At 37.2% G+C, this 12893-nt stretch overlaps 1 protein-coding gene across 1 annotated transcript in view; it reads right to left on the reverse strand.

The window, feature by feature from the left end:
* MEI4 (meiotic double-stranded break formation protein 4) overlaps window positions 1-12893 on the reverse strand; it is a 72570-nt gene that overhangs the window by 23957 nt on the left and 35720 nt on the right. The window contains exon 5 of the mRNA XM_052781952.1: window positions 12215-12346. Coding sequence (XP_052637912.1) covers window positions 12215-12346 — 132 coding nt within the window. The remainder of the gene's footprint in view (window positions 1-12214; window positions 12347-12893) is intronic.

A 12893-nucleotide genomic window follows, 5' to 3' on the forward strand; every position in this document is an offset into this window, starting at 1 on the left:
CGCTCTTGTAGCGGCAAGCACTGCTCTAGACCTAATATGAGTTCCCAGTAATCCTTGGTGGTTTCCCCATGCCCTGTGTGCTGCTGAAACAGCAGTACTATACCTCTGCCAGAAGCAGAAAAAACATATGCTCTCAGACATGAGCAGACACAAAGAAAGTTTGTCAAGCTAACAATTTAAGCTGCACGCTTCCCAACTAATCTGCACATCCTGATGAAAAACAAAACAGCTCCTAAAAGACCCAAATACTAAGGTTTCTTAGAAATAATTTTGCTTTCTTGCTTGCTCAAGTTATTCAAGACCCTTCTTAAAATCAGACAAGTTCTAAATTGTAACAAATAACTTTTAGGAAAGCACCACATTAGCTTCTCTGTTTCCTTTATTAAAACAATAAAAAAATAACAACAGCCAAGATATGGAACATACTTGAATATACTTTGTTCTAGCTATTATTTAAGGTCCCTCCGAAATATCTTTTAGCCCTGGAAGACTAAGGACTAACTTAGTAGGTAATGTGCTACCCTCCAGAACAGATCCCAGCCTCTGTTTCACCTTCTTAGGTATACGCAAAGGTTTTCTAGAGGTTGACTGAGAAAAAGGAGGAGCTTCAGAGCATGCCTCAATACTCACATTATGTTCCCACAAACTCAGTGGGCTTCATTATGAATTATTACCTTCATATAATAATGATAATAATTATCTTCACTGGTTCGTAATTCTGAGAGTGTTACTGAAGCTTTCCTGAAGAGGATTACTCCTTGGTAGGCAGAAAAGTGACTTGCCTCTATATGACTTAACACTTCTCTTAGGAACTCAACTAATTTGCAACTATAATCTCACCTATTGCTTGAAAATTATCAAAATCAAAAAGCCCAACTGCCACCATGGGCATCAGGATAGCAGACTTTGGCCTCTTCAAGAGGAAAATCCAACATGCTATGACCCTGGAGAGAAGAGGGACCTGGGAGAGTTAGTTGATTTTCAAGGATCACCTCCTTCAAGCTCAAGAATGGTTTACCTGAGCTACAGGAAAATAAAGGTGGCAGGAGGCCTGCATGGATGAACAAGGACCTCCTGACAAAAATAAAAAGAAAGCATACAACAGGGTCAGGTGAATTGGGAGGAATAAAAAGACACTGTCTGAGTGTGCAGGGAGATGGTTAGGAAAGCCAAAGCCCATCTCAGGTTGAATCTGGCAAGGAAGGTGAAGTGCATCAAGAAAGATTTTTACAGGTACATCAGCAGCAAAATGAAGACGAGGAAAAATGTGGCAAGGCAACTGGTGACAAAGGACACAGTGGTCTCTTTGCCTTGATCTTTACTGGTAAAACCAGCCTTGAGGAATCCCATGTCCCTAAGATCAACGGAAAAGTCTGGAGCAAGGAGTACTTACCTGAGGTGGAGAAGAATCAGGTTAGGGAACATCTAAAGAAACTGGACATACATAAGTCCATGAGACCTGGCACCATGCACCTGCGATTGCTGAGGGAGTTGGCCAATGTCACAGCAGGGCCACTCAACTACCTTTGGACAGTCATGGCAATCAGGGGAAGTTCCTGAGGACTGGAAGAAAGCAAATGTCACTTCTGTCTTCACGAAGGAGCACACAGGGAAATACAGCCCAGTCAGCTGCACTCTGATTCCTGGCCAGGTGATGGAGCAAATAATCCTTGAAACCATCTCCAGGCATATGATGGACAAAATGGTGACTGAGAGTAGTCAGCATAGATTTACAGGCTTGGGAAGTGGACAGTGAAGTGGACTGAAATCTGCCTGAACTGCCATTCCCACAGTGTTGTGACCAGAGGCACAAAATCCAGCTGGAGGCCGCTCACTACTAGTGCACCCCGGGGGCTGACACTGGCACCAGTACTGTTTAACATCTTCATGAACAACCTGGACAATGGGACTCTTATAACATCTCCAAACTCAGCAAGTTTGGAGATGATACAAAAGCAGGAAGAGTGATGGACGCACCAGAGGGTTGTGCTACCATTCAGAGGGACCTCAACAGGCTGGAGCAACTGGCCAAGAGGAATCCTGAGTTGCCACAAAGGGAAGTGCAAAATCTTATCCCTGAGGAGGAACAACCCCATGCACAGTACAGGCTGGTGGCTGACAGCTGCAAAGCAGCTTGGCAGAGAAGAACCTGAGGGCCCTGGCAGACAAGTTGAACATGAGCCAAAGCTGAGTTCTTGTGGCAAAGGTGGTCAACTGTGTCCTGGGCTGCATGAGGGGAAGTGTTGCCAGCAAGCTGAGAGAAGTGATCCCTCCCATCTGCTCAGCACTGGTGAGACACACCTGGGTTGCTGGGTCCAGTTCTGCACATCTCCTCAGCATGAAGGAGACCTGGATATACCGGAGTGGGACCAGTGAAGAGTCACAAAAATAATGAAGGGACAAGAATGTACAAGGAGAGGCTGAAAGAACTGGAACTGTTCTGCCTGGACAAAAGAAGGCTCAGGGGGGATCTCATCAATGCGTATAAATACCTGGTGGTGTGGGGGATAAGGAAGACAGAGCCAGACTTTCCTCAGTGGTATCCAGTGACAGGACAGAAGTCAATGGGCAAAAACTGAAATACAGGAAATTCCACTTAAACATAAGAAATAATTTTTTCTATGATAAAGGTGATCAACACTGGAACAGACTGCCCAGAGAGGCTGTGTAGTCTCCATCCTCGGAAAAATTCAAAACTCGGTTAGACGCAGCCCTGAACAACCTGCTCCAGTTGAGCCTGCTTTGAGCAGGAGGGTTGTACTAAATCATCTCCAGAGGTCGTTTCCAACCTTATCCATTCTGCAATTCTATGATCATTTGATGAATTCACTCTGTTTAAGTTAGTCAACAGGACTGAACTGTAGTTCACATAATCAAATTGGGTCAGAAGAACTCAAAATGAGTAACTGAATAACCTAAACTAAGCTCTGTTTATAATTTATTCCTATAGGCAGAACTACTACTCAGATTTTTATCTCTGTCTATTACCACACTCTCATATTTATCATACATGATTCCCTATAGTATTCTCTATTAAATGTAGTAGCTAGGCTTAGTAAAAGAGCTTTGATTAAATGATAAGGCTACACGAAACAGAGTTCTTTAAACCAGCAACTTCAGCTAGAAGTTTAATTCTCTGAAAACTCAAGAGAGACTAGGAGTAACTTTTAATGAAAGAATTAATTATAAGGATGAAATAGAGCCAAAATTATCTTGTTTCAAGACAATACACCTAGAGGTTTAATTGTGCTTTGCCAACTCAATTCAAGGATTGACAGATGCCAGGAAATTCAAAACATGCAAGCTAAATCTTCAAAGGCTGCACTGTAATCGTGCAACCTGGGATGCCATTGTTTACAAAAAAGGAGAAATACAAACATACACAATTTTCTTCTATTTTCCCCATTTTCTTGCTCTATGCATTTGACTCAATTTTTTCTCCTATGTGAATTGTTACTGGAATCAAGTGAAAATAATTTATTCTTATATAATAGGAAGTTAAACTGGAGTGGATTCAAGAACATTATTTCCTAAAACTAGTTTTAATTCTGTAATGTTAGTGTTACATGCATTTCACATACATTCTTCAGCAGGAAATAAATCATTCTAGAAGATATGCAATACAGATTGTGCTGCCATAGATTATTCTGTGACTGTAAATGTGCACACACGTGCTTTACAATTGTGGTTCAGCCCAGCAAAGGTATCTGGTTGCCTGTATTTCATCCAAGTCCAAGACTGCAAGCAACAACGTCTTAATCCTAAATCTAATCAAGCCATATAAATCATATCCTGCCCAAGCATACTTCAGCTTCTCTTTCTGCAATACCTCCAGTTTTAGCAAAGCATTCTTTGCTCCACAAACCTGGCCATCCACGCCTTGCTCTCTACCTTAACACCAGTCCAGCAACTCATGTCACTAACACACAGATCTAAACACACTCAGCTGCTGCTCCCTTCCTCTCTCACCACAAACCTAGCCCAGCATCCCATTCCTGTATCTCCAAAACCCCTATGAGTCCCTAAGGCATTAATAAGCTCAATTCTCATTCTTACACTTACCCAAGCCCACCAATACACTACCTCCACCAAATTAGTTGTGGATTGAGAAGGCTACATCATCAGTGCCTACCTAAAACTGAAACCCCAGACTCCTAAGCTCTCAGCACAACAGCCCTAAATCTAGCTCTGTGATACCTTCTGTAAGTATGTTCAGCTTTAGCTCATCACATCCTATCTCCCTAAATTAAATCTATACCAGAAATGCTGTCAATCTAACAATGAATAGGAGTTGCTGCTTACACCAGTCCTGAAATTTGCCTCCTCCTCTGGGCACAGTATTAATAGCAGTTTGCTGCCCAAGCCTTAACCAGCTGTCACCCAAAATCTAGACTACGTTTAAGGTAAGCTACAAAACCAGATTTAACCTACCATGTCTCAGCCGTGCAAACCATAATTCCAACCTTAGCTACAAAAAAACCTCCAGGTAGCCAACCCTTTCATCCCAGACATAAACCTACTCTATTAATAACTCATACATCAGTCAAATCCTAGCAACACAAGCTCTGCTTGTTTCAGAGCCAAACTTGGGACAGCAGCTCCTTCTGGATGTGGTGGCATTCACAGCAGTTCATAAGGAAAAACACTGCTTATCAAAGAACATGCAAAGAACAGAAGCAGTTTTTCTATGCTTGATGGCATACCACAGCATACTGCAGAAGATATGCCACTGTGCACGTGCTTAGTGGTTATAATGTCTCACAGTGAGCTACATAATGAGTTTTTAAAAGCACTTTAACATTTTAGAAAGCACTGAACAAACATCAGTTAATCTTCCTGGTAGTGTGATTTAAAGTAGTGATGGTTATGCATAAGCTCTATAGGTAGATAAACACAGCTTCAAAGGTATTTTCAGCAAAAAAATCCAAACCAGTAAATGAGGTCCCAATGGGGCAAGCTGACGTTCTAAGTCATTATGTACAGGACTCTCTCACGTGTTTAGAGACAGGCAAGTGTGTGCGAAGCTAAGAAACCCAAAGATATTAATGTGTCCTGTAAAAAGAAAAGAATGTTTTGAAAGAAAGATGAAGCGATGAGTTCACTAGTATCCACTATCATTCCATAGTTTCCATTTACATTTTACTATATTTAACTAGGCTTTTATTTAAAGACAGTTTTAATTATCAACTGTAATTACTCTTCCAAACAAAAATCCATTATATCAATAATTTCTATTTAGAAATTGTAGGGCTACAACTCTTCCCTTTTCCATTTCATGAAGATATGAAATACTAAAGCAGCAAATAAACTGCAAAGCCATTGACACAGAAACGGTGCATTTATACTATATCCCGAAAAGCATTTAGTGAAGCTGTGATAAAAGTACATTGTAATGAAGACTTTAAACAATTCTCTAAAAGAAAAAAGAAAATCAGAAGATAAATTTGTAAGAAAATGTTACCTTGCCTGTAAATTGAAGTTTTAAGAGCACATATGGTATATATGCTAATTCACATAGACAACTCCAATATCCAAAAGCATTAAGGAAGCGGTGCTTAATTTGCTGTAACATCATTCTGTTTTGCAAATCACTATCAGTAAGGAAGAATGCTCCATGAAGAAAGGAAGTTAACAGAAGCATTAAAACTACCTATTTGGAGACATAGATTAAGTAATAATCAAATGGTCTTCCAGACTACCAGGTATACCACATATGCCACAGAAATCAGATGCTTCTTCCTTATTCGCATTCTGCTTTCAAGCATGCAAAAGGATTAACTGAGCTGTAAAGAAAGCAATACGAAAAGAACAGAATTAACACTGAGAATAAGGAAGTAGGAGCAGCATCAACCCAGATAAGGTTTCATTGCACTTTTTTTTTTTCCTGTACCAAGAATTCAAATAGGTCATTTTAATTTATAATCACGTTATTTTGGGTTTTTTTAAGCCTGGCTTTTGTGCAAGATTTGAAACAAGAAGATTTCCAGGAATATTACTTATTTACTTGTTGAGGTATGATACATTCTGATTTCTGTAATTAAGCATTTTTCCTTTTCCAGTATTATGTTTCCATGAACAAGACGATTTACCAATTTTAAGAGTAATAATTCTCTAGTCGACAGTAATACAGAGTCCTCCTCATGTAATCGATATTTGCTGCTTCTATTCCCAAACACACCTGAGGTTTTCTGATTACGTCATCCTCAATTTTGCCAAGCACCTAAGTGCAACCAAAGCCTCGCTACCTTTTAGCTCTGTAAGAATCCTTCCAAACTCCTTTCTCCTTAGCGCTATAATTTTATGATAGTATGAGAGGGAAGAGAGAAAATGCATGAACCATTTGTCATTTTCCAGTTCCGTCTGACATGTATGCACCTTAAAATATAATCTGTAATAGGGGATGACATATGCAGGAAAAGCAGGTATACACATCAAAGGTGTATGGCACTCTTCCAACATATACCGAGTCTTGACCGATTCTTTCACTCCTGTCTTTCAGGGGAGAGATTTATGTTTTCACAAGTCTTTATCTCCAGACTAGGTATATATCGGATACAAAACGCAGATCCACTGATTATTCTATGCAGCCATTATTTCCTTTGTTACCAGTAGCATCAGCAGTCATATGTAGTAAAAAATAATCCTACGTTTACCCAGAGCACTATTTTGCAGTATCTTTAATCATTTACAATTTGAAATATGTTACGATCTATGCTTATCAGCATAGTAAGAAAAGAAATGACATCTTAAGAAGGACAAACAGATGTCCAGATGCAAATTTAATTATTTTCATAAGGTCTACGGGGCACCAATCTCTTTTCTTTTGCCTGGGTGAAGTATTACTAATCTGATGCGTTAGTAAAAGTCAACAGTAGAAACTACAAAAAGCCAAATTTGCTGGATAGCCACTTTAGTACCTTGAACAACAGTGGACTGCAAAATGCATTTAGCTTTTCTAGTTGCATAATAGTCTCAACTATTTTTTTCTAATTAATGATTTTAGCCATTTTCTATCATATTTGGGAAAAATAGTGTAGCTTTTTTCCTAACCCATATAAAAGCTCTATTACAACATATATAAACTTATGGCTGAAGAGGTTAGACATATTGCATAAATGAAGTAGACTTCTTGGAAACAGGAGCTTATCTGAAGAATTCTCTACATCACATCAGACACACTTGCATTTGGAATAAAGCATGTGGTGGGTACCATACCTGCCCAGAGCATCTGCTGGATACAGAATGGCTGCATGGAAAAAGGCTTATGAAGACAAGCCCTGACATTAATAGCTCAGTTCTTAGCACTTTAAACCTTTCTGTTATCTAGCTGAACACAGCTCCAGGCAAACTCCATTTTCCCCAGTGGATTGATTACCAACTGTGCTAGTCCATCCTGACATTCACTATGCCTCTAATTTGCAGGCCTGCTAGAAAAAAACGGCTCTCCAGCCACAGGAATATTTCAGCCCTTCATTTGCTTCCACACAGAGTTGTTGCTGTGTAGTTTGACATTTCAGTGACACGACTGTTTGCTACACAGTGCTGAATGGCAACAAAAATCTCGGAAAATGCTGAAAATCACACTGCATCCATGCTCCTCTTTGTTGTTTTTCTTCCTAAGTACGTTGCCTGCATAGACTTGTTAGTTGAACAGAGCTTCCTATTTAGAGGCATGCATCAGACAGACCATTGCTGAATGCAGGTTACAAGAAGCTCCAATATATGTATCCTGCACCCCAGTTCATCATCAATCTCTTCCAATGATGTGTACACTTAAAGAATTTGAATACCTGGGAACTAAGTTAACTTATTAATTATCCTAACTGAAATATAACTTGTTACAAACATCTAAGAAGGTTACTTGAATAAGTTTGTCAGTGTTCGGTCAGAAATACGCTTTGCATGACTACCTGTTACAACTGTTCTGTAGGATCAGGCCTTTGCTCTGGCCCAGATCATCCAGAAGAGATCTTCATAGCCAGAAGAGAGAAGCAGACACCTCTAGGGCCAATTATCATAATTAAGTACATCCAAAATAGGCTGGACAAGAAATGCCTCTTTCCCTCCTTTGGTTATAAAGGAAAACTAAACTAAGAAAATCAGATGGAAACACCATAGAAATCTGAAGTGAGACAAATCCCACCACATGTCTAACTCCTTTCGCTCATTTGAGTCAAGCTATTCTGTCATAATGAGCCCGATTCTCAAGGATTGATGTAACATTCAACAAAGCCTTGCACGACTATCTTCACGTTGGCAAATTTTTTAGTTAACCTTAGCTGCTTGGTTGACTTCTATGAGAAGCAGACAGCAGTGTCTCCTACATACATCTAAACTAAATAGGATGCATCCCACCTTGCATCCTGTGTCAAAGTCTAAGTGCACCATTCATTTCAGGAGAAAAGTTAGTACCCACATTTGGATTTGGACTTAATGCTTACATGTAACATTAAGAATTATATACAACTTGGTGTTTTGATTTAAAAAAAACCAAACTATCCAGTGTACAGTGTTTCTGATAAAAGTACTTTAAAGTTTTAAAAACGGAAAAATAGTGTACAGAAAATAATGTGATATAAAAATGTAATGCTAGACAAGCTATGTATCAGCAATTACTGAATAATAGGGCTTTCCAAAACCTCACAGTGTGTCTTCCTTTTTCTATTTTCAAATCTTTTTTTCTGGTTTTTAATTTTCTTTTTCAGAGCTCTTCGAATTAATACCTGGGGGGTTAGAAATGGGCACCAAATCAATATGTGCTTTCCTTTTCTGGTCCTCTGTCTTTGGAACAGTTATCACAAAGGATGATCTGCTATCATGGTGAGGAGCTCAGCATTTGAAAAATAATCCATCTTCCACAGTATCATTCTGAAATCTTAGTATCTTAAAATTGTATCTGCTCTGCAGCAGGAATCCAATTGGAGATCAGAAGATTTCTATTCCATAGGGAGATAAGATTCAGTTACTGTATTCTTATAAACTGTATTTATGAAGCATGAAAGGTTCCTACTACAGATAAAAATGAAAAGTACATATCCAACATGAGTAAAAAATTAAGGGATCCACTTGAGTTTATATTAATATGCTTTTGCCTAGAAGTCAGTGTCACGGTGTCAGCAAAGCGCTGAAGTATGAGCTTCACTTTAAGCACATGATGAAGTACTTAAATGAATTAAAGCAAACTACTAACTTGCTTGAGAGTTTACTACCATAAAATTCATCTTAACTGCGTGAAAAATCAGGATAACTATACTGTTTTACATGCTCCTTAGTTACTTTTATTTTCTATATTAACGTGAGAATATTGGTCCAAAATATTGAACAAAATTCTATTATTCATATATTTCACATTAATTTGTCATATTCTAAGATTAATGGATTTAGCCAATTAGATTACAATATAAAAATATGCAGAGTAATCTCTGTACTTTTCTGGTGCAGTTCATTAGATACGCTCTCCTACAGTCAACCTATTTTTTTAGTTTGTAAAGCTAGAGGCATAGGTAGCTCTTTAAAAGTGTGGGTCATAGACAGATAAGCTTGTTCAAAGAGGACACAGATACAAACTCACTAAAATCAGTCAGAACTTTGAAGTAAAAAATTTTCAATATTTATCAAAGGATATATCCACAAATCCACATAACCTGAGCTGAGCACACTTCGTATTGAAGAAATGACTGAATATAAAGTTGCATATTCTGGAATGCAAGCACTTTACAAACTATTTGTCTTAATGAGGAAGTTAAAATAAAAATGTTGAGATACCTAGATGATTCATTTAGAAAAACTAAAAGCAATTTTGTTTTCAAACAAAGTCAGTGTTGGAAAACATCTTCAACTTTAAAAAAAAATTATAATTATACATAAATAAAACATAGAAATTTGATTGGATTAATAAGCTATTTTTTCAATTTCTGTTTTTCACCAAATGTTTAAAAGTTAGTTGCAAGCTAACCTGAATACATGCCTCAGATGATTTCTTTATTTCTCCTATCTGCCAACAACAACAAAAGAAAAAAAAGCAACAAAACAAAAAGAAAACAGGTATTTGCACACCTCTAATCATAACTAGAATTCAGAGTCCCTAATTTGATTGTCTTAAATGGAAGACATGAAATGCCTTTGCAATGAACAGCAGTTTTGCTTAAGTAACAGAACAGGATTAGGATACTTGCCAGCTAATGAAGTTTGATTATATAAAGTATTATCCTGCAAATTCTAATTTAAGTATTTATGAAGAATTTTTTTTAAGCTGTCATTTGGTATATTTCAAATTGATACCATATTGTTAGTTTTGATTATAAAACAAGAAAAAAATATTTTAATCCTTTTTAGAATCAAGCCTACCAAAAGTAATGCTACACAAAGTCAGAATCATTCAGAAGCAGATCTGTAAATCAGGCTGTAAGAAATACTAGAGTTTAGTGTCCTATTGTGATAAGTAGAAAGGTTTTTTTAAGCAGTATTTCCAGAAATAATTATCACATAGAGAACATATAAGAGTTTGTAAATGAACACAATACATCTATTTCAACTAAATGCAAGAATGCACAAACTTTAAAAGCACTGACTTCACAGCAAGCTAAGCAAACCAGAACTTCAGTTACTTTCCCTACATGAACTGCAGCTTTTCAAACTTTTATAGTCCTACAAAGTGTCAGCTACAGATAGAAGTACAGCTCCTGCGGCTTCAAATTCAGCCACCTTGAACCTTCTGCTTTTCCCAGAAAAAGTCCAACCCTGTGTTGGGGAGCGAACATTTCAAGACAACTTGGTCGTTTTAAAACTAGTCACTGGAGTCTCCACCTAAGTGCCTGAAGCTCACTTATGATGGCAAGGTTAAGTAGTACCATAGTAACTAACCCAGCAAAGCACAATGCTCAATGATGTAAGCTTTTCATCAGTATGGAGCACTGGAGAGTTCTGTGTTGCCACTGACAAGAACTCTGCTGAAAGGAGGGATGACTAATTCTGTTAAACAGTTGAAATTTAATAATGTTAAAAATGGGCAACTTGTTTAAACTTAAAATCAAAACTTTTTTTTTAATTACACACTTCCCTATCCTTACATTTCTTTAAAGTCTGTTTGCTTTTGGCTGCCATCAATAACTCTGGTATGCTACTAGTGACTTGAAATAAGACACAGCTCATTGTCTAATTCTTTCAAAACTGGCCTTTCTGAAGCCTTTCCAGAATGTAATTCAAACATACTAGAAATTTGGGTTGGAAATTACGTGTTCCCTCTCCAGCAGTCAGAACTTACTCCCATATTATATCCTAGAGAAAAAAAGAATAAAGTTAAGACTGTTTGAGCAACACTTAAAGCATTTGTTAAACTGGACCACCACTAGATACACCTATGATGAATGTTTTCTATATATACCAATAACTTCATTTGCCACCAATTAAAAGCTGCGTGCTTTCTTTTTATTGAGCCTTCTAGAATAGCGTACAATCAAGTCATAATCCCAAGTGAAACTGAACCAATTTGCATTAAATACATACCACCACACACAAATACATGAAAAATCTATGAAAACCCAATTTATTTCATACATGTCTTCTCTAAATGTTAAAGGCACATCCACTTCCTGTCTCTTTTTTTTTTAAACTCTATAGTTTACTGGAAAAAATTTAACTTAAAAATACATTTTACCAAAAACATTATCTCCATTCTATTCTGCTCTTCATCTCCTGCTCATTGCATCAAACTAAATATAATTTTAAGCATTGGGTAACTTTTGCATCATGGAAATTAATATTATAATGTCAAACATGAAATCTAATTCTGAAATAAAATAATGCAACTTTCTTTCCAGTTTTACATGAGCTAGAGATAGACATAATTCTTTGTGGGTCCAGCTGGATACCTAAGTTGTATTGCCTGCATAGCCAACAACTTACATGTTGCAATAATTGTTTTAACTAATTATTTCAAGTATTTTCCAAATCATATAGCATGATCTTAAAACCTATACAATCTATTTATTATACAGTCTGATAATTTTACTTTTGTCCATAAGGAAATTTTCTTTATTTTAATCTTTTTTTTGGAATATGCTGTTAAAGTTAGGTGCTAGCAGTTTCTGGGTTCTTAAACCTGCATATTCTATAGAATGATCCATTTATTACATTTTATGAAACAAACAGATACAGACAAAACATTCCCCAACACCACTCTTCGGCCCTTCTCCAAAAGAAAAGATGACAGTACCTGGTGAGCTTGCAACAGCTGCTCAGCAAACTGATGGACTTCTGATAGTAGAAGAGATATTAAAGAATTTCTTACTATGTTGTTCCTTCCTAGCAAAACCAGAGTGTTTGATACAGCGTGCAGTGCCTGAAACTAAAGGAAAATTACAGTAAGTTTGATCTTTCAAAATACATCTCTCTTTTATCCCAAACAATTACCTTAAATAGAAATGGGATTTACAGATTAAAATTTTAAAGAAAAAAAGTCAAATTCAAAATTTTAAATAGTTTAAAACTCTATTAATTACATACATATGAGATCTATGAGAAACCCACATCCATTACCTAGAAACTTTCCTTTCTCAAAAGATTAGCACTACAGGACACTGTCATATGAACAAACTCCTCCAAAAGTGTGAATTCCCCAGGAGGCAGCTTTTCAGCATTAGCTGTCATCATGCCTGTCTGCTGTCATAGAAAGTGGGCAACTACCCTGCATATACAGTAATTCTGTTTGTCACAGGTAGACAAATGAACAAATGAATTCTTTGAAATTCAAACACATTAGCAAGCTAAGAGCTATACTGGAGTTTTCAGTCAATAGTATTATCAGGAATAAACTTCATTAAATGCGAACTGATAGAAGATACACTATATTTTCAAATTCAAACAATTCACTTTCATATTGTTGTTTAACAAGC

Source organism: Harpia harpyja, chromosome 3, assembly GCF_026419915.1.
Source record: "Harpia harpyja isolate bHarHar1 chromosome 3, bHarHar1 primary haplotype, whole genome shotgun sequence".
NCBI lineage: Eukaryota > Metazoa > Chordata > Aves > Accipitriformes > Accipitridae > Harpia > Harpia harpyja.